This window comes from Eleutherodactylus coqui, chromosome 7, assembly GCF_035609145.1.
Source record: "Eleutherodactylus coqui strain aEleCoq1 chromosome 7, aEleCoq1.hap1, whole genome shotgun sequence".
Lineage (NCBI taxonomy): Eukaryota > Metazoa > Chordata > Amphibia > Anura > Eleutherodactylidae > Eleutherodactylus > Eleutherodactylus coqui.
In genome coordinates this window covers 110,518,706-110,541,996 of record NC_089843.1, presented here as the reverse complement: position 1 = coordinate 110,541,996, position 23,291 = coordinate 110,518,706, and the positions used below count along the sequence as shown (strand labels likewise).

At 40.9% G+C, this 23,291-nt stretch overlaps 1 protein-coding gene across 3 annotated transcripts in view; it reads left to right on the top strand.

The window, feature by feature from the left end:
• The window catches only part of GALNTL6 (polypeptide N-acetylgalactosaminyltransferase like 6), a 1,489,735-nt gene that overhangs the window by 142,364 nt on the left and 1,324,080 nt on the right, over positions 1 to 23,291 (top strand). The window contains exon 2 of one of the 3 annotated variants that reach the window (XM_066573531.1): positions 437 to 442. The exons of the other annotated variants lie outside the window; for them this stretch is intronic. Coding sequence (XP_066429628.1) covers positions 437 to 442 — 6 coding nt within the window. The remainder of the gene's footprint in view (positions 1 to 436; positions 443 to 23,291) is intronic. 3 annotated transcript variants of the gene reach the window in all.

Below are 23,291 nucleotides of genomic sequence, written 5' to 3'. Positions count from 1 at the left end.
AAGAAAATAGAACATGCAGAATTGAGTATGAGATACTATATGTATCTAAGTCTGTCTTCCAAATGTTTCTGATTTGCTTGGATATTTTTCCAAGTTGAATATATAAAGCATATTAGCGGTTATCCTAACTGTAATAGAAAAGCTGACATTAATATTAATCCAATAATGAAAAAAAAATCCACCACCTACTCTTAGAGCCTTGTTTTTTAGTATCTTTGACCCACTTAGACCCCATTTTGACACATAGATTATCATGCAATTTTCGTTATAACGATTAAAAGTGAGCGATGGTTTTGCTTTTAAAGACGGACATTTTAACCTAATGAAAATCATTGGAAAATAGACAGTGTCAGGGCTTTTCAGTTGTTGCATTATTCTTGTGTAGTGTTTGCATTGAATTAAAAATAAATGATAAATAAGCGATAGTTTGGTTGAGCACCAGGTGGGCGTGTTAAAAACGAAGCTTTGCCCTCCTGCCTGCCAATCGCTGGGCCTGTAGCCTGTTGAATATACGCTCCGCCAAACAATTAAAAAATCCCCCCAAATCGCTGAACGACTGGACGAATGCCATTTTAACAAAACAAGAAGCAAACAGCCGAACAACGGATTTTAAGTGGACTGAAAGACAACGATGAGGGAATCGTTAACGATAACTGCATGATGGTGCAAGATAGACACAATGATTATCACTAAGATGATGGCTTTTGAGCAAATTTTGAGCGATAATCGTTGTGTCTATATCAACCATTATAGAGTGAACCATCAATTTACAATGGCCTCAGAATGCAATATTTTTAACATACAGTGGTCTTTCCCAGGCCACTTAACCTACAATAGAAGTAAACGGATAGCACTCCAAACAATAGTAGATAGGTAGATTGGAAAAAAGACTCATCTGGTGTGGACCGGCCATCAGGTGACAAGCATTCACACCATTGATCCAAGTCAGCTTTATTTATATTTAAATATCCAAAGCACCAAATCCTCACAGATGTCTTCAACACCCAGGAAGAGTGTCGTAGAGGGAATCACAGGGTATAGGATAGACATTGGTGTTATGAAACAGAACAGAAGGAAGTAAAATCCCAATGCTGTAGGCGAATGGTTAATCAATGAAGAATGAAGCTAACTTACTTTGCAGAGGAGTCCACTGTGGGATGGGACTTCTCTAAAATCCAGAATGGCCTGTAGTAAATCCAAGTAGATGGTGCAGAAATCCATTTTTTTTAAAGTTACTTAAGGGCATGCACTGATTGGCTGTCTAGTAGCACCTTTCTACCATACAGTGTGGTACTTACTTAGTACTCTGCATCATTTTCTTTAAACGTCTTTTTGTATTACTGTTGGTTCATGCTTTAGAGGCTTTGGAACCAATTACCACTTGTGCTTTCAACATACAATATTTTCAACATAACAATGGTTGTCCCTAAACCAATAAATATTGTATGTTTAGGGACCACTGTACTTGCTTAGCAACATAAATATGACTTAAAATATACAATTTTAGCACCTAGGCATGTGAAGTGCCTAGGAATAAATTATCCATATGTGAATCATACTTCTACATTTTCAAACATAGATATTTTGCTGGTAATGGAAGAAACATTTTTTGTGATCATGGAGTTTCCTTTCTAATTGCATTTTATACACTAGTATAGTACAGTATCTGTGTAATGTCCAGTGTTTTGCTATTGGCTATTTTTTCGATGTACGGAATTCAGATTGTCATTATTTTGGGCATGTTTTTCTACACTTAATCAATACATGTAGTTTACATGTTTAACAAGTCAGCCTAGTAGATATTTATGAATATACATTTTAGTTTCAATGGGTTTTATTAAGATATTTTCAAGAATGGTACAGGAACATAACATTCTTATGTCCCCACGCAGGGGGCTCATTATTGACTTCTTAACATACACTAGATTTTATTACAACATTTTACTCCTAGTATGGAGTATTGAGAGAGGGTGACATAAAACAGGGGGCCATCAAAGAACCAGATCCGATCCCTGGTGTAGCCTAGTAAAAAACTGGCGCTGGCTCCTAATGCGGAATTTTAGGTAAATGAGAAAAAGTGACATAGTCCTGGGACTTTGAGATAGACAATTTCAGAGTTGCCATGTAGCTAGGAAATTCGTTAAGGTATCCGTCCTATTTGGGTGGATACTCTATTGATCACCTCTGTGAAAGAGAGGTTTGGGGATTTCCATCCATAGGCGATGTGGATCCTTGTGGCCATACAAATAAACTGTATGAGCTTATGGGCTCTGAATCTAATTCTAGGAGAATGATCCCGCAGTGGGAAGACTGTGGATGATTTAGGTATTGGACCCACAAACATCTGGTTTGGTAAATTATGAATTTGTGTCCACAGTTTCTCTACCTCCAGATAGGACCAGAAAGTGTAAAGCATACTGTCCAACACATGGCAGACTTAGAAACAAAGTGGGGAGGAGGATGGGAACAGGTGGTGCAGTCTCTATGGCACCAACTCCGTTCTGTCTAGGATTTTAACAGCGGTTTCCATGAGGGAAACCTGGTGGCTGCCCTTAGTGAGCATGGTGCAACAGTGCTACCATCTTTCCAGGGACATCTCCTTCCACAGATCCTCCTCCCATCTGCTCATGGACAGTTCTTTCTCCTCGGCTTCTGTAGTATTTACCATACTATAGATATGAAAGGGTCTCTCCCTGGGAGTGGTCATTCATGCAATGCTTCTCAAATAGGATGGGTAGGGGAGGTATAAAAGGCACAGATAAGGAGTGGACAAAGTGAAATACCTGGTTGATCCGAAGATATTCCTGTCTAGGTGGCTTCAATGTGGCTATAAATTGCTGTATAGTAAAGAGCTTTGATTTGTTGTAAAAAGCGTCAAAGTGTGGTTATACAATTATTTCTCCACCATGTAAAATGGAATAGATCCATACTTGGAGAGAACTATAGGTTAGGAGTTATTGGTAACATTGGTGAGATTTTAGATGATAGGTTGTACTTAAAGTGGGTGCTTCTCCACAGTAGAAGAGAATAGTATGAAATAGGGCTCTTCTGTAGCAGACCTAGGGGGAGGGGATTCATGGACCAGGTTAAGAATGGTATAGAATGTGGATTTATGTATCTTTTCACCATGTCCACCCAAAGTGGGCCATTTGCTTTACCCAGCCAGACTGCCCATTGGGCCATTCGTGCTGACTTGTAGTATTTAACCAGATTAGGCATCGAAAGACCTCCTAGACATCAGTAATAGTGCATTACCGTGTACATAATTCTAGAGCATTTGTTGGCCCAGATGAATTTAAATATAGCACGTTGGAATTCATGAAGAGTGGGCATAGAAATAGGGACTGGCAAACATCTGAAAAGATAGAGTATCCATGGCAATGTGACCATTTTAATTGCGCTTCTTCTTTCCACCCAGAACAGGTAGGGTTTATCCCATTTTGACAGATCCACTGCAAGATTTTTAATTAAGGAAGGATAATTCCATTTATACAGGGAATGTATTGAGGTGGTTAAATTAATGCCCAAATAGGTTATGTAATGCTGTTTATGCTGGAATTGGAAATTAAGATTAATCAATCTTTTTAGGTGTTCTAGGGGTATTAATAAAAGCTATGTCCGATTTATTTATATTTACTCAAAGCTCCAAGAGGATAGCCCAAGGGTCTAATATAGGCATTAAGTTCGGTAGGGACATAAAAGGCTGGGATAGAGTCAACAAGAGATCATCCACAGATGGGCTTACTTTAAATTCACTATCTCCCATCTTTGCCCTCTTCGCGTTCGGGTTGTTGCAATTTTCCACTGTCAATGGCTCAATAGTCAGACCAACAGAGCTGGAAACAGGGGGCAACCCTGTCTGGTCCCTCTATTGATTCTAATAGGGGTTTCCCTTGGGGTGTGAAGTTTGAGAAATGTAGAGGGTGTTGAATAAGGAGCTGAGATAGCGGAGAGAAAGGGCCCCCAAATTCCGATGCACTGAACAACCCATAAAAGGTAGCTCCATGACAATATGTCAAAGGCATTTTCTAGATCTAGCGCCAGTAGGGTCATCCGGGCATTTATTTTGGAAACATGGTTTATGACATTTAGGACCTTGCGTATGTTATCTGAAGCTTGTCTTGCTAGTATAAATCCCACCTGATCTCTATGAACTGAGGCTGGGAGCAGGCGGTTCAGTCGTGTAGCCAGAATAGAGGGGAAAACTGTGAATTGGGAATCTAGGAATTCATTAGGTGGGGTCTGTCCCTTCAAAAGATCTTGGAATATTTTTTTCAGGGGTTGTACTAAGATATCTTTACATTTTTTGCAATAGAGGGCGGTGAATCCATCATGGCTGGGGGGCTTTCCTAGCTTTAGATTTTTAATAGTGCCTAGTATTTCCTCTTCAGAAACCACAGCATTCATAGAGTCTATCTGGGTGCTCGATAAGGTGAGAAGATTAAGTGCTCTTAAGAATGAGGTTTCTGAGGGTGGCGTGTTACTCCCCTGGGCCTAGTAAAGTGTGTTGTGGTAGAAAGGTGTTATATATTAAATCGGGATTAGACGTCACTCTTATCTGTGGGGTATTTATTTTGAAGACACTATTGACTCCTGCTCTATTTCGGAGACTGGCTGCTAGAAGACTGTCTGGCTTATTAGCAAATTTATAGTAAGTTGCCCCTGTCCACTGGAGAGCTTTTTCAACGTGCTGTGATAGATTTGCATTGATTTGTAATTTAATATCCTTAATAGTTTTAGCCATTGCCAGGGAAGGGTTTTGCTGATTTAATGTTTGCAGGAGAAAAAAGCTTTTTTCTCTAGGACTAAGCGGGCTTGTCCCTTTTCCCTCTTTCATTTGGATGCTATCTTAATCAGGTGTCCCCTTATATTGGCTTTATGCGGGAGCTGGGTCCAGATAGGGTACAAGTCAGGCCTGATATTCAATTTGAAATGCCATCAGGTTTTTCTGCTGGCATTTGATGTCCGAATAATGGCGTATATTACTATGTCGTGGTCTGACCATGAGCAAGGAATGTGTCTAATCTGGGCTAACATTGGTAAAAGAGAAATCGAGACCAAAATGTAATCCAATCTGGAGTATAGATGGGCTGTAGGGGAATAATACGTATACCACCTTTTAGAATCATGAAGTTCTCTCCAGCAATCAGCTACTGAGAAAGATGTCAGGGTGTCTGTCCACCTCTATGTCTGCCAGGGTTGAATGCCATCTAACCAGTTTTAGGGAGAATTGGAGATTAAAGAACCCTGCCCACACCAACTTAACTGACGTAAAGTGCGCCAGCTTCTGGCTAAGCAGTAAAAGTGTAGGTAGAGGGTTTTCTGAGGGATGTATACATTAATGAATACTACCTGTTGGTCGTACAATGTTCCCGATACTATACAATAGCGCCCCTCATCATCTGTGTCTACCTGATTTATAAGTAAGGGCAGAAAATTGTGGAAAAGCATCAGCACCCCCAATGTTTTGTGGGGGCAGAAGCAGTGTAGAATCTAGAATATTGTGGGTAAAAGTAGCTACAGGTGGAAGTCTGGGAAAAATGTGTCTCCTGAATACTTATTATGTCTGGGTGATATTTTATTTATGAGAGGAAGGCCTGTTTTCATTTCTGGTGGGAGTTAACCCTCCGCACATTATGTGAAATAATTTGGACCATAAGGATGGGTTAGAAACCACTGTTGACTACCCCATAAATCAGGGCTTCATGGTAGATCACTAAAACCTGACAACCTAATTAAGGGAAAACTGAGCAGTAACACACAGAAACTGCAAAACAGGGAAGTGAGTCCTGAGACTCAACCAGTGATGACTGAATTTGTTTCCCAACAATGGGTATTTGACAGTCATCTTTGTGTGGAACAACATGAAAAGCAGGGCTGGACCTGCATTGCTATCAAAATATTAAACCATTTACGAGGCTTTAAGTTTTGTAGTTGCAGAAGGGGTTAGTACTCCCTATCACCAAGAAACAGCAAATTCACTCTAAAGTATATCTAACAGCCTGCTTTTGACCCAGTCAAGAACTCCTTGAAGTGGGGGAAAGGTAGCCGTAGAGGGCAAATGAAAAGAAAGAAAAAAACACTATGTAACCGTAACATGCTACTCAGAATACATTATAGCTACCTTATAACTGAGCTCAAATGGGCATAAGGCCCCCCCCTCTATTTAAGGGAAATTTACCAGTACTTAGTGTCACATGGGTCCATGCTCTATTGCCCCCTAAGGGTGCCCCTTCCCCATAGATTTATTGCTTACGTGCCCATGTCCGTTCTGGTCCAAGCTGGAGTAGAAGCTGGTCCAGCAGGTCTTCTGGTCGGGCTTGTCGAAGCCTAGGTTCGTCTGGGTCATGGTGGTAGACCTCTTGGAGCAGGTGTAGTCGTCACTGGAACATGGGCAGCCTCTGCAGCTTGGTAGGCTTCTCGCAGGGTTCTTGCTGAGTACAATCTTCCCTGATGTTGAAAGAGAAGGGAAAAGTGGAAACCCCATTTGTATTTTATATAAGTGCCTGAGTCACAGGTTGCATGTTTCTGCGTTTTGCTAATGTACTGTTAGCTATGTCTGCATAAGGTTGAACTGTGGCTGGAAGTCCCGAGATATGAAATATTTTTCTGGCCACTGTCAGGAGTTGATCATGTGTTTTGTTATAATGCAGTTCCAAGATAACATCTCGAGGTAGCTCAGGATTAGGAGGGCACGCCAGGACCCAGTGGATCCTGTCCAACCGCAGTAGTTGTTGGTCCATGTTAGGAGAAGAGAGATGTGGCTTTCTCTTTCAGAGCTGTCACTGGACTCCAGGAGTCCACAAATCCAGATGTTTGCTTGCCTGGACCTGTTTTCCAGGTCTTCACATTTGGAATCCAGGAGGTCAAGTCTGGATTCAAGTTCCTCGATGTGTTGTTTATCGTCTTCCATGGTGACCACAATGTCATCTATTTGCTCCAGCATGTGTGTTCTTTAGCCAAGATCTCTTATTTGATCAGCAAAGTCCTTTACTGCTGAGGAAAGTTCTGCCTTGAAGATCGACTTCATTTGGATTAACAGCACTGCCTGAGGCCCTGTGAGTGTTAGGGATTTAAGGTCTGAATTTTCTTGTGGCATGGGGGTGTTGCCTAGCTGATTGGGTCGCAAATAATTCTGAGAGGGTACCCGGTGGTGTAAGTTGAGAGTCCCGGGTGGTCTTCCCCTTAGTTCTGGTCATCTTTAAAATGGCATGAGGTCAGCTACCTGAATTGTAAAGCTTGTTCTGAGGAGTGCATAGGTCCAGCTCAAGCGTAATCTAGTTGGACATCAGAACATCCTTCTCAGACCACTCATTGCGCACTGTAAATGTAGTGTGGGCATAGTCTAAGTATATAGTAGATGGTAACAAAAGTCTGTATTACAGGACACCCAGGTACGAGGAAGCCCTATGTACTTGTAACTGTTGGGGATCAGCAACAACCATTTGGGTGGTGTCCCAAAGACAGCATTATATCTTATAGATCTCTGCTACTATATCATTCCTTATATTGCAATATATGTGTTTCCTTTCTTGGGCCCAGCAGCTCCTGGGATCATTCTGGGTTGAAGGCGCAGGGCTCTCTCTCCCTTCTCTGGAATATGCAATACATTTTTCACAAAGTAAATTTCAGCTTATTAGCTGCTCTGGCTATCAGCCCCCCCCCCCCCCCTGCTGTCTTCCAGTTTTCAGGAGATCACTCCTGCTGCCAAGCTTATTGTTGGCTGCCTGCCAGCAGCACTTCACATAGTCTCCACTAAGTGCCTGGGACTCCCTGTAACTCTAGGCTGTGTAGGCCCGAGTAGGCTTCCTAAAGCAGCAGCGTCCAGTGGCAGCATAATGGATCCCCAGATCCCTCTTTTCACTGCCTTTGGTCTCAGGGGACAGCTCTCCTTCTCTCATGCTTCAGATGGAGGTCACTGGTGCTGGGGAGCTCCCAGTAATGCTCAGACCGCCGGGTCACACTCACCTGCTTCCCGCTACTGGAAAAGGGACTAGTGGTGATGCTGGACTCCCCCTGTCCTGTGCTAGTGGATCCGGGTGTGTCTCTGACTCGGGTGGCTTGCTGGCTGCCCCTGGAGCTGGAAATTTAGGCTGGAGATGCGTTTGACGCACTACACCCCGATTTGTGGTCTTGTTAGAATAGACCTTAAAGGTCTCTTTTTGTTCCCCCTGGTATAAAGGGGGCAACAGAGCAAAGATCCAGGCTGTATCATGAATATACCTTTTCGAGGAGTGAGAGGAACAGCAAGGTCTATGTTAAAGATATAATGTAGCTCACCACCTGTGTGAATTGCATTAAATGTTTTTGTGGCAAAAGTAGTAACAGTGGCTTGTAATGGTGGTTGAAGTCGTAGTGGGGTGTTTACTGCATATTCCATTTTAAAGGTGGCTGAAATAAGTATCATCGCTGGCGGTGGATAGCAACAATCATATAGAGACATGGAGGTAAAATTTATTGACGTTTACTTAAAGGGGTATTCCTAGCTCAGGAATCCAATTGCAATGGGCTGAAAATAGAAAAGTACATTCTCACTAATTGCATGTCTATTTCAAAAATACCCCATTTTCTTGAAAAGTAGTCTTTGCAGTTATTTACTGTTTATTGCTAAGGTAACCAACTACTACCACTATGGAGAAGAGATGGCTGGCACTTGCACACTTCTAACTCCATGTGCAATAATCTACTGGTGGCCAGGATCTCTGGAGCACATGCACTATAGATACTAGTCTGACCACCAGCTACCTCATCGCTCTGCTGTTTCTTTGAATACAAGTGCAAACAGTGAGGATTTGTGTGCACTGCTCAGAAGCCCTGCTATGCAAAGAAACAGCCAAAAAAAATTGAAAAAAAAAAAGTAATCAAAAAAGTTATATCTACTAAACATGTTAGAACAAAAAAACCCTACAGCTCACCCTGCAAAAGCAAGCTCTTACAGAGTTCCATTAATAAAAAAAAATTGGCGACAGAAAGCATTTTTTTTTTAAATAAAAAGTTTTTTTATGTTTTAATAAATTACTATATAAATTTGGTATTACCACAATCCTACTAACATTTAGAATAAATTTAACACGTCATCTTTATGCCTATGGTATGTTAAAAAGTACCACAAAAAATTCCAAAAAACAACAAGCATTCATATGCCTATGGTGTTGAAAAGATAAAAAAAGTTACAGCTTTTGAAAGACAGAGATGTTAAAATAACATTGAAAGAAACTAAAAATGGCTACGATAGGAAGGGGTTAATGATCTCAAACTTTACATGGTTTAAAAAGTCCACATGTTTTGTGCTGTTTAAGTGCATAAAACATGCAGACATTAACAATCATTTGAAAACCTTCCTGATTTTCAGTAAAGCCATTAGTTGGCTTGATGTTCATCTGCATCATGGCCATGCTTAGACTACACTGTGGCCAATACACAGGTGTGTAGCCTTGAGTCTTTGCTGCACAGAAACTTTTTGCAGCACAAATGACTGATATTAACTATCGAGTGTCAGCTATAATTCATGATATTGCATATAACAACATATTTCTTTGGACTGCAACTGTAACTTGAGGCATGTAAAAATTATTTCACACATTACAATTTAATTTTTTTTTGCTATTTAAGTTATAAAGCAATCTTGACTAGATGCTGAGATGTCAGGATGTTAGTTGGCAACAATAATGCACTCATAATTTACAAATAAGCAATTTTGAAAAGTTTAATAGCCAAACAATAATTCTGAGGGTTATAAAAAGTTGAAATAAATCATTCAAGAGTTTTTTTTCTTATTTATCACTTTATTATTAATTGAAAAGCATAAAATGGAAATTGAGACTCAAATGACGATCATAAAAGGCATCATAAACCCGCAGCAGAATTTATCAATACGTTAGTATATTAAAAATAAATTTAAACTAATGACATCTTCAGTATATCAGGGAAAGCCCTAGAAATTGGAGTACAATTTAGTACCAGAATATTTATGATGTAACATGTATGAGATTTCTATATTTAAAACAAACCTTACTGAAAAAAAAATAAAAGTGGATACATAAAACTTTGTAAATAACAAAACCCTTTTAGGAGAAGCTATGAAGAAAGAAAAAGACTCCTGTGCTCAGGGTACAGAAACACCATATATACACCTTGCCAGTACTAATAATTATCACACCATAAGCTCCAGTGTGTTAAGGACAATAGTGACCCCTTAAGAGTAAAATTAACCCATTACACAACTCTCATGTTGGTGTGTGTTTTTGAGATAACATTGTAGAGAAACTTTCAGTGTTTTTCTGAAACGTGTGTGTGTATATATATATATATATATATATATATATATATATATATATATATATATATAGCTACATACTGAAACTTTACCAAAGCCTTATAAAAAAAAAGCTATTTACTACCATCCAACGGCTATATATTAAACAAACCTACAGCTAGGGTCCTCACTCCTGGCTAACCAGCTCACAGATATTACTGCTGTCTAAATTAATATAGTCCACAATTAGTCTTATTGAATTACATTTCCACCTGCCTTATCTAGTTTGGACTTTCAGAATAAAATGAACAAAATAATCTTCCCGTACAATTTCACAGAGATTTCTTTGCTTGGAAATCATGGGCCCCTGGGTTTCTCTGCCTCCCAATAGTGTGTAGGCCTACATCTTTTACTCAGAACTTGTCAGCTCACTAATCACAGGGTGTTTGGATGCAGGACAACCCTAGGGCATCCTTTACTGTGTAAGGCACTTGTCACATTTGCCCTGAGCATAAGACGCACCATGCCCAGGACGAACGTAAAGTTTTATTCACACAGAGAGCAGATTGTGAAATGGAGTAAAAGAGCATATAATCTAAACAAAAGGAGGAAGGGACAACCTCACCCTGACTGCTAGGACAAGAACCGTCCAGCCTAAAAGCAAGGTTATCGCCTCGATAAAGGTGGCCCCACGTCACATGCCTCGGTCACTAACTCTAGCAACTAAAAGAAGAAAAACACTAATGAACAAGCAACAGCACCGCTTAGCTTTACAACAGAAACCTTGCCACCATGAACATGTCTTCTCTCCACAAAGACTGAGAAAATAATCTGCAACAAACAGACCAAGAAGAAGAATTAAATAATGACTGAGGCAATGCAATTGGACAGACAGAGCTCTTCAAACACCAGGGTAAAATCCACATATGAAACAAGAAAATAAAATCAGTGACAGGGAAAACACTGAGGCAATACAAACAAACAACCAAAGTAACACCTAAAGAAACAACAAACCACAAAAACATAAACATCAAACTGTCAGACAGACTGGATCATAGCAGCCAGTCTGTCTACGCATTGAGACCACCATGCCACGACCCATTCGTGGCCAACAAACTGTGACAGCACTGTTATATTTGGCCAAGTCCTTTACTTACTGTTTCATGTAACGCTATGCTATATTTTCCTTGCTGCTTGTGATGTATTTTGAAGTCTCTGTGGTTTATTGAATTTATATTGGGCATATAAACCACCCTTCAATATACGCAAACAGATGTGAGATGTTCACACAGTCATTGAGCCATATTCTACAGTATAGTTCCTACAAACCTTCAAACTGTTTTTACCAACTCCCCACTAGTTTGAGTGTTGTTCCCAAGCACCAACTTGCCACTGGTTGTGGTAACTCATGTATATATTTCCTCTCTGTTCACAAGTGGTCATCATCATGTAGTGGTGCCTCCCCACCAAGAACAATTTAGACAACAAGCTCTACTGTCTTAACAGATATGTCTCTACAGATATGAATACTCCTAAAAAAAGAAGCCAAGTGCTTGCATTATTGAAGAAACTTAAGTCCGAGGCATAGTTTAGACATAGTCATATACCCAAACTTCCAGCTCACACATATGCATTAAATGGTTTAATAGTACACAAACTTCCGCATCCAGAGGGGTATCTATAGCTATTGGGAAAAGCATCCCCTTTTTACCCTTGGTCTCCCTGTCAAACCCAGAGGCTAAGAATGTTTTCTTAAGAGGATCCATTGCATATACTAAGATTTCATTTGTGTTTGGCCTTCACTTTCTAACAACATATTCATTGAAGATGAGAGGCATGCACTCCTACTTACAGAGAAACTTTCAGGATTTTTTTGTTTCCATGACACACCAGAAAACTCGAACCCAGTACTTTGGAAATCACATAAAGCATATATTAGAATGGAGTTAATAGCACTAGGGTCAAGAGTTAAAAAGCAGGAGGAAATAGAAATAAATTTCCTTTTTGCTCAGATCTCTAGTCTGGGTAATTTGTACAAAAAAAATCCATGAATGAAGATGCTTTGCCTGATCTGAAAAAAACTTTGAAATAGACTCAAGGATGGCAAAAGCTTTTCTATTTTTCTAAATACAAAAACCTATGCACATGGGCACAGAGGCTCTAAAGCCATGTCAAGGCTTTTTAAAAAGCACAAAGAATAGACCTGTATATATATAATGAAGTCCTCCTCCAGTGCAATAGTCACATCCACATCTGATATTGCTGTTGAATTCCAAGCTTATTATGAAGCTTTATACAGCCTAACTAAAAGTGATCCACCTGGTACATACCATGCAACAAGTTCTTCAGTTAACTCCTTTTAAATCTTTTTAATACTGCCTATATAATAATTGAAGGCAACAAACCCCAATTGCTCCCACCTTTTACAGCTACTGAGCTGGCCAAATACTTTCATCTTTCTGCAACGAAAAAAGTCCAGACCCAGATGAACTCCTCATCTGCTACTATAAAAAATTCTCTGATGTCCTGCTCCATCATTTGTTCAATTGTGTAAATCCCTGTAAACAGGCACACAGGTTCTCAAGCAAGCTTTAGAAGTCTTCATTACTATATTGACCCATTTCTTTATTGAATTTAAACCTTAAGTGGTGGGCAAAATTGATTGCTAAATGCATCACTCCTTTTCTCTCCAAGCAAATACACCCAGGACAGGTTAGGTTTGTCCCAAACAGAGTAGAGAAATCAATATCTCCTGTATTATTCATGCTATATATTATGCAAAGAAGGCCTCTGATATGGGAATACATTGGGGAATTTCTGTTGAAAATTTGGTTTCTGCCACAATATATTTCAGCTGTCTTCACTCTTTATTCATAATCGTCTGCCAGAATTCAGAGAAATGACACCCTTTCAAAGCCTTTTTGATTAAAAACAGAACCAGAGAGGGCTACTTGCTGTCCCTCAGCTTTATTTGTGTTAGTGATGGAGACTCCTACAAAAAATAAGGGGTTCAAAAGTAGGAGATGACATTCACTCCATAGAAGCCTTTGTAGACCATCTTGAAATTTTAATGACAAACCCCGAAAAGGTGTTCCTCTCGGTTCTTGCAATTTTCAAGCTTATTTGGCAGGCTGTCAAATTTTAATATAAACTATAATAAATCTAAAGCCTCAAACATATCATCCCTGACGGAGTGATTAACAGAAAACAGCACTCCCCATTGATGTGACCCTCCTCATGAATAAAAAGTTTATGACTTACTTTGACATCTGACCCATCCCTACTTTATAAACTTAATTACACTCTACTCATCAGGAAAAATCAAGACTAACTAAAACATCTAAATATTCCCTTTCTTTCCTGGATGGGCCAGAAAAACATGCCATCCACAAATGTTTTGCCAACTATTTTCTATTTCCTATAAAGAGTCCCAAAAGCTGACCCTAAAACATTTTTTTAACATATTACGTATACTATGTCTTCTCTAGTTTTGTATGTAGCAATCATAAACCATATTTAGCACATTCTTACATGATTCAGAAGAAGTCACATGCTGGGTTTAACTAAATGTTCAAAACTACTATAAAAGCTATTCAGATTGCTAGATGGCTTTCTTTAGTAGCTTTTTCCATAAACTCCCCTTTACTAAATTTTGAAAAGGCTTTTCTTGTCCCTGATAATTACTATCTCCTTTGGGCAAATCAATCTTTAAAATCAGCCGGGCAACTCATCAGTTCTATTACAAAAGGCATGATAATAGTTATGCAGTAGCTCTGTCTCAACTCTTCTGAGGCACACATGCTACTTGCCTCCATAATTCCTTCTATACTTGTTAATAAGCCTTTAAAGACATCCAGGATATGGGATAAACTAAGTACCCTAATAATACATGACATTCTCAGAGGAATCAGAATTACCACCCCAGATCAAGACAAAACTCTCCTTCTAAACTTTCATCTCAACTTATTAGAGACATTGGACATTTTTAGATTGCTTAATAGATTCAAGAATTTATGTCACAATAAATTAAAAGATCAAATATTGTTTTATATGGTATTTATCTTTTACGAAGCAACCTAACAAACTTGTGACATGGCCATATAAGGGACTAATGCTCAATTCTTCTCCTAAGAAACCTTGATTTCTAAGAGAGTGAGAAAGAGACTTGAAGATTACATTTTCTAAGGAGGATGTAGGCAAAATCTTTAGTGACTTACATGGATTAACTAGGTGTGCACATATTCAAGAAAATTCTTACAAATTGCTATTGAGATGGTATAAAATCCAAGATTTTTAATTTAAATTAAACATATTGCCCTCAGATTGATGTTAGAGATGTGGAATTCATAGAGGTACCCCACTTCATATTTGGTGGGAACACATAAATGAACAAGTCAATACATTATGCTCAACTGCGCTCAATTTAATGTTCAAATTTCTCCTCCTTTGGAATCCTTTCCTTAGCTTCACCATACATGCATGAACCTTCCAATGCTGCTAATTACAGCAGCAAGGCTCCTGGCCCCTTTGATGTGGGGAGCAGCTGAACTGCCATCCCTCTCTCAGTTGGGAGAGAAAGTCTGTCAAATCTATTAATTCAAGGAAATGGCAGGTTGGGAAAATTTTTGTCAATATGGAAACCATTGATTGATTATGTCAGTGGTTCAGGCTAGTCCCTTGTACAAACTGTTAAGGCAGCAGAAATGTAGTCCTAAGCTCTCGCCTATGGCCTGAAGTTGCGAGTTCAATCCCTGCATGGTTCAGGTAGCCGGCTCAAGGTTGACTGCCTTCCATCCTTCCAAGGTCACAAAATGATTACCCAGCTTGGTGGGGGGTAATAAATAAATTACCTGAAAGCGCTACGGAATAAGTTGAATAAGTTGATGCTATATCAGATACAAGATTTATTTTTATTTTTTATATGTGTGCATTGTACTGTATTTCAATTAGAGTGAGGTCCAGAGCCATGGAATCCAAGCTATGAGGTTTGTGTGCCCTATTGATTTATTTAATTTATTATAGGATAAATATCACAAATTTCGAGGAACTTTTTATACCCATTGTCTTGGCATTCGTAGCAGCATCTTGATGCCTTTCATTTTGAAGCTTTGTTATCGAATGCAGAGAAGATGATAAGAGAGACCCCATCACCTATTCTTTTTTTTAAAACTCAATAGCCAAGCCCACAAAAATGAACCACATCACCTGAATCTATTATTCTTATTTTAAAGCTCACTAGCCACTCCCACAAAAATGAATCATTAACTACTTGGGTTCCATTAAAACAGACTACTTACCATCCTGTTTCTTCACTGACTTTTCAAAGAAAGTCTACAAGAACTTTTGGTTTGTGGCTATTGGCATGGCTCCATACATGGCTCCATACAGTCTCAGAATACAAGATCTTGTGTTCTGACTAAAACTGCACTATTTACTGCTCTAACAAAGCAGTAATCAATTGAAAAGCCAAAATTAATACTTTCTGATGGATTAGTGTTTTATTTAAGGGCTCTTTCACATGAACTTAAATATGCAGTGAATTACGCATATATTTTTTATGAGCATGACACACAGTGAATAGAGCTCATGGATTTCAATGGTTTTTTCACAGCTGCATACTTTTCACGTGACTTTTGGTTGTACGAAAAAGCATGCAATATGACCCATCTTGATGCGTATTAAGCATGGAAACCACTCACTGAAATCAATGGGCCTGTGTACATATGCAGTAAACCTATGCATTCACTGTGTATATGCACAAAATCAATGGGATTTTGTGCGCTTTGCACAGCAAAAATGCTATACGAGTCTGTATCAGGGGCAAATTATGCAAGAAGGCTGTGCCACTGTGCAAAATGAAGGAAAAGAAGACAGCTGGACCTCATTTCCTTTAATATCCTTTAATATCCAATTAATTCCACAGAAAGGGAATGTCACACGTGCATGTAAATTGTTCCTGCATGCAAAAAAGTACAGTAATAAGCTCTGAAATGTGCACAACACCCTAATTATCTGGCTCCTCAAATATTGTTCATGCGCACATACATTGTGGTAAACGTATTTGTATTAACGATCGTCTGAAGCCGCCCTGAGGCCTCGGTCAGATGACCGTTTTTTGCCGCGATTTGCAGAAGCGCATGCGATCTGCGCATATATAGAAATATTGCTTCGCAATGGGATCGGGCACATGGCCGCTTTTTATGTGGATGTCCAATAAATTATAGGACACGAGGAATCGCAGATCGCGCCTATCTGCGATCTGCGATTCCTTGTGTTCTATATATGCCCTCAATGGGGCCGGCGGCAGCAGCGCCGTCCCCATTGAGAACATATACTACAAAGATCATTCTCCTCTGCCACAGCTGTAAGAAGAACGATGTTCGCCTATTAAATTCAATGGAGCTGGCAATACAGCCGGCTCCATTGAAAGCAATGGGCTGCCAACGAGCGTGGGATGAATTTTCGGGAAGGGCTTAAAAATCATCCTAAAATGTGTAAAAAATATATATATATATATATACTCACCTTGTCACTGCAGCCGGAGTTCAGCTGCGGCCGGCCGGCAGTTCTCCTGAACTGCTCTGAGTAGTATTTAGCAGCTGTCATTCAATAGCTGAGAGCTGCCCCTGATTGGTCCTTGCGCTGAGCCAATCAGAGGCAGCACTCACTCACCCATTCATGAATTCATGAATGGGTGAGTGAGAGCTGCCTCTGATTGGTGAGGGCTGTGACCAATCAGAGGCAGCCCATTCAGCAGACGGGGATTTTAAATCCCCGGCTGCTGAATACTACACAGCCGGCTCCATGAATTCATGAATGGGTGAGTGAGTGCTGCCTCTGATTGGCTCAGCGCAAGGACCAATGAGGGGCAGCTCTCAGCTATTGAATGACAGCTGAGAGCTGCCCCTGATTGGTCCCTGCGCTGAGCCAATCAGAGGCAGCACTCACTCACCCATTTATGAATTCATGAATGGTGAGTGAGAGCTGCCTCTGATTGGTGAGCGCTGTGACCAATCAGAGGCAGCCCATTGAGCAGGCGGAGATTTTAAATCCCCGGCTGCTGAATACTACTCAGAGCAGTTCAGGAGAACTGCCGGCCGGCCACGGCTGAACTCCGGCTGCAGGGACAAGGTGAGTATATTTTTTTTTTATTTTTACACATTTTAGGATGATTTTCAGGGAAGGGCTTATATTTTTAAGCCCTTCCTGAAAATTCATCCCGCGCTCACCGGCATCCTATTGCTTTCAATGGAGCCGGCTGTATTGCCAGCTCCATTGAATTCAATGGGTGAACATCGTTCTCTGCCACAGCTGTTACAGCTGTGGCAGAGGAGAATGATCTTTGTAGTATATGTTCTCAATGGGGTCGGTGCTGCTGCCGCCGGCCCCATTGAGCGCATATCTAGAACACAAGGAATCGCAGATCGCAGATAGGCGCGATCTGCGATTCCTCGTGTCTGGCCCGTTTCGCCAAAAACGCTGCTAACTGCAGATTTTTCGGCGAATCGTTGGTCCCGGTCACGCGATTTGCGGATGCGCATCCATCATGCGATCCACAAATCGCGGCAAAAAACGCTCGTCTGACCGAGGCCTTAGTCAGGACACAAGATCTCATGATACTTTGTAAAATCCCAGGTTTTAAGACACTTTGGAGGTCCATGGTATGTTGAGAGTCATGAATCTAAGGATTGTGGCCAACCTTTTGGAAAAAGTTGGCTACAATATTGAGCGATGTATAGCCTCTTTTTTTTTTTTACGGTAACAAGTGATTAAGGATTTGGGTTGGCTAATGAGTTTTTGAATAAAAACTATAGTTATATTCAGGTGATGGTTTTTGTTTTTTTTAAAGCAGTGTTCCCACTTTGGCTTTTCATGGTCAAGATAGCCAAACCTGGCAGCCTCTTCCAGAAAGAGTCAAACGTTTAGTGCAGCACTGTTTGTGTAGTTCTAACTGAAGTTATTTCAGTAACTCAGGCAGTTATGGAAACAGCATATCACACTGTACTACACTGTTTCTGTAGCCTCCATTCACTTCAATGAAAGCAACATAAACAGCACTGCACTGAGCGCTCCTCTCTTTCTGTGGGCTCTGGCCAGGTGGTCGGTAGCCATGGCATCAGTTTCCCATCTTGGCGAAGAAAAGCTGAAATGGGAATACCTCTTTAAATTCTGTAGCCAAAGTACCTCACTTTTTGTGCAGCCAGACACTTTTGTCTATGTGACTGTGTTTAAGAGCCCCTTCACACCAGCATTAGGGCTCCTTTAGGGCTTTCTGTCTCTCTGTTCCATTTTCTTGGAGCAGAGAAACAGAATAAAAACTGTTTTGTAAACGGTTTTGTTTTTTCTGCATTTATTTCAATGGGTTGAAAAAAAAACCAAAAACAGAACACAAACAGAAAGCATACATTTATACAGGCACAATACACACACACACACACACTTTTGTTTGGCCAACAATTACAGTACTGTGTAAAAGTTTCAGACAGGTGTAAAAAAAATGTTGCAAAGAATGCTTTCAAAATAGAAGTGTTAGTAGTTTTTAGGTCAGTTAACAAAGTGAATTTAAAAAAAAGAAATTCAAATCAATATTTAGTGCCTTCAAAAGAGTATCAATTATTTTACGCACACTTGCACGCAGTTTTTGCAGGAACTTGGCAGGGTGTTTATTTTCAAACATCTTGGAGAACTAACCATAGATCTTTTGTGGATATAGGATTGCTTGCTCATATCCTTCTGTCTCTTCATGGAATCCCAGACTGACTCAATGATGTTGAGATCGGGGCTGTGTGAGGGTCACATCATTACTTCCAGGACTCTTTGTTCTTCTTTTCATTGAAGATAGTTCTTAATAAAATTGGTTTTATGCTTGGAGTTGTTATCCTGCAGCAGAATAAATTTGGAGCCAATCAGACATCTTCTATTTTTCGTAAAAAATGTTTACTTTGCAGCATTTTATTCACACATGCCTGAAACCTCTACACAGTACTGTATATATCCTGACCACATGCTCAATCAACCAAGTATTCATGTTTATTTCAATAGGGAGGCAAGCTTCCTCGATACTTGTCTCCAAGAGGATCAAAGGATTGAGCTTGCATAAATCTTGTTTGGCTGCAATCCTACATATAAATATGTCAGATGGCCCTACTGAATTCAGGTAATAAGATGACATTTACTGTATAGAGACTGCATAGAAAGGTGTAGAATCAAGCCAGATCCTGATGATGGGATAGAACTTTAAAGTTTTGTTCTTACTTAGACATTCTCTACAGTCTCTTCGATTTCAATTTTCCCAAGACATAGACGAAACCCTTAGACAGCCAAAGTTGGATGGAAAAACCTGGCAGAGAAATGTCAAATAAGCTCCAGCCAGCAAGAATAAAGCTTTTTATAAAACTTACACACATCAAGCAGTTTATGTATTGCATATACTTTTCCTTGTCCTCCTTTGGGTTCCCCCTACACACCATAGTTCGCATAAAAAAGATTTATAAGCTTACATTTTGGCCTTAATCCCAGCTATTTCATTTTAACTTTTTGCTCCTTACGCACAGAGAAAGTTTTACCATTCAATCCAATCATATAAAGCTTTGCACTTCAGACTCTAGTTGCTTTTTTCTCTCATAAATAGTAACAAATTATTAGTCTGTTGTATACAAATATCGCTTCCACTAATTCTTTGTAATTCTATCAAAGACCATGAACTTTCCTGTTAAAGTTATTCGTTTTCATTGCTATTACTTTGTAAGCAATGTACATTGTACTAAGCGCTTAATAAATTGCTATAGAAAAATTAATCTTTTGTGTTTTTATATAAATTAACCCTGCTTTTTGTCTTTTACTTCTTCTTATCATCATGCATCAAAAATAGGAAAGAGGTAACAGAAAATGTAAGTAACACAGTAAGGGCTTAGTCAGACAAGCATTTTTTTTTCATGCATCTATAAGCACGTGAAAAATTGGCTCCATTGAAGACATAGAAAGAAGATCGCGCTCCACAGTGTTCAGTGATGAGGGGAGCCCCCGCAGGGATGAAGGAATCCCCTGCCACAGCTGTGGCAGAGGAGCACAATGCTATCCAATTGCTTTAATGGGGCTGGCGCTGCTGACACTAATGGAATGACCCCCAGATGGGAACCCCGCAGGGATTTTTGGGGGAGGTGCTTGAAATATAAGATCTACCCCGAAAACAAGCTCTAGTTGCAGGAAAAAAAAATAATAATAATACATCACCTAGAAGCGCAGTCCTGGGCTCCACTGCATCTTTTCTCCGGGTCCCTGACACTCTTCTTCTTCTTCATTTTCTTCTGGCGGGAATTGAAAAATCCCCACCTCCTGGAAACACTGCCTCTAATTGGCTGAGTGCTTTGACCAATCACAGCCATTCAATGACGAATGGCTGTGATTGGTCACAGTGCTCAGCAAATCAGAGGAGCACTTCCATGATGTGGGAATTTTTCAGTCCCCAGACAGCAGAAAATGAAGAAGAAGAGTGTCGGGGAGAAGACGCGCAGAAGCCGGACAGTGCTTCTAGATGATGTAGTATTATTTTTTTTTTATTTTTCCTGCAGCTAGAGCTTATTTAATGGCTTTGATAGTAGGTATTTTCTACTGTCAAAGTTGCATCGCAGAAAAACCCACATTTTTGTACGAAGCGAAAGATGTGTCCTATCTTTTTCAGGCACTAATTTTTAGCTCTTGCAAAAAATGGACATGTGACCGCTTTCATTGGAAAGCATTGGTTCTAATGGAACCATTTTTTAAATGCACCTATACATGTGTGAAAAAAATGCTCGTCTGACTAAGCCCTAAGAGTGGCTTCACACAAGCGTGTTTTTGTGCATGCATATGCGCGCACAAAAACACACTTCTATAAGAAACAATGCATTCCCTATGGTGTGGTCACATGTCCGTGATTTATAGGCGTCTGCCTGTAAAGATAGGACATGCGTGCATCATAGACAATGCACGCGTTGTCTTCAAAAGAGCCGTAGCTGCTGCCAGCGGCTTCATTGAAGACAATGGTCTGCTGGCACCCCTGAATTGTTTTTCAGGGAAGAGCTTTACATATAGGCTCTTCCCTGAAAAAAACTGAATTTTAGTGTAAAAAAAATAAATAATGCATGCGTTCTCTTCAATGGAGCCGCGGCTGCTGCTGGTGGCTCCATTAAAGACAATGGTCTGCCGGCACCCTTGAATTGTTTTTCAGGGAAGAGCTTTACATATAAACTCTTCCCTGAAAATTTTAGTGTAAAAATTTTTTAAATACTTACTAGAAATGAGCGAACGTACGCGTCCGAGCTTGATACTCGTTCAAGTATTAGCGTGTTCGAGATGCTCGTTACTAGAGGCGAGCACCACGCGATGTTCGAGTTACTTTCACTTTCATCTCTGAGACGTTAGTGCGGTTTTCTGGCCAATAGAAAGACAGGGAAGGCATTACAACTTCCCCCTGCGACGTTCAAGCCCTATACCACCCCCCTGCAGTGAGTGGCTGGCGAGATCAGGTGTCACCTGAGTATATAAATCGGCCCCTCCCGCGGCTCGCCACAGATGCATTCTGACAGAGATCAGGGAAAGTGCTGCTGATGCCGGAGCTGCTATAGGGAGAGTGTTAGGAGTTATTTTAGGCTACAAGAACCCCAACGGTCCTTCTTAGGGCCACATCTGACCGTGTGCAGTACTGTTGAGGCTGCTTTTTGCAGTGATGCTTTTTTTTTTTTTTGTATATCGGCCGTGCAGAGCATTGCGTCCAGAGCATTGCGTCCTGCAGTAATTTTACATAGTCCAGGGCCAGTAGTGGTGGTGAGGCAGGGACAGTGAAAGACATATCCAGTCTATATAGGCAGTGGGCTTTTCCAAAAAAATTTGGCAAAAAAAATCTATTTGGGCTGCCTGTGACCGTCCTGACTGTACTGCGTCTCTGCTGGGGGTAGTTGTCCTCATTCATTTGCAGCCAGCTAAGTGTTACAGCAGGCTTGCGCAAAATTCTTTCCTGGCTCTGCGTTGCCTCTTACATCACCGCTGTCATCCTGTCCAGAGTGAAACAGTCTGCAGTAATTTTACATAGTCCAGGGCCAGTAGTGGTGGTGAGGCAGGGACAGTGAAAGACATATCCAGTCTATATAAGCAGTGGGCTTTTCCAAAAAAATTTTGGAAAAAAAAATCTATTTGGGCTGCCTGTGACCGTCCTGACTGTACTGCGTCTCTGCTGGGGGTAGTTGTCCTAATTCATACGCAGCCAGCTTGCGCAAAATTCTTTCCTGCCTCTGCTGTGCGTTCCGTAAGCGAAGTCAGCCTCCAGCCACAGGCCAGTAAGCGGCACATTTAATTACAGCGTTCTGTTTCTGCACTACTGGTAATACAGCATGCTGAGGGGTAGGGGTAGGCCTAGAGGACGTGGACGCGGGCGAGGACGCGGAGGCCCAAGTCAGGGTGTGGGCACAGGCCGAGCTCCTGATCCAGGTGTATCACAGTCGACTGCTGCGGGATTAGGAGAGAGGCACGTTTCTGGCGTCCCCACATTCATCTCACAATTAATGGGTCCACGCGGTAGACCTTTATTAGAAAATGAGCCGTGTGAGCAGGTCCTGTCGTGGATGGCAGAAAGTGCATCCAGCAATCTATCGACCACCCAGAATTCTGCGCCGTCCACTGCTGCAACTCTGAATCCTCTGGCTGCTGCTCCTCCTTCCTCCCAGCCTCCTCACTCCATTACAATGACACATTCTGAGGAGCAGGCAGACTCCCAGGAACTGTTCTCGGGCCCCTGCCCAGAATGGGCAGCAATGGTTCCGAATCCTCTCCCACTGGAGGAGTTTGTCGTGACCGATGCCCAACCATTGGAAAGTTCCCGGGGTCCGAGGGATGAGGCTGGGGACTTCCGGCAACTGTCTCAAGAGCTTTCAGTGGGTGAGGAGGACGATGACGATGAGACACAGTTGTCTATCACTCAGGTAGTAGTAATTGGAGTAAGTCCGAGGGAGGAGCGCACAGAGGATTCGGAGGAAGAGCAGCAGGAGGATGAGGTGACTGA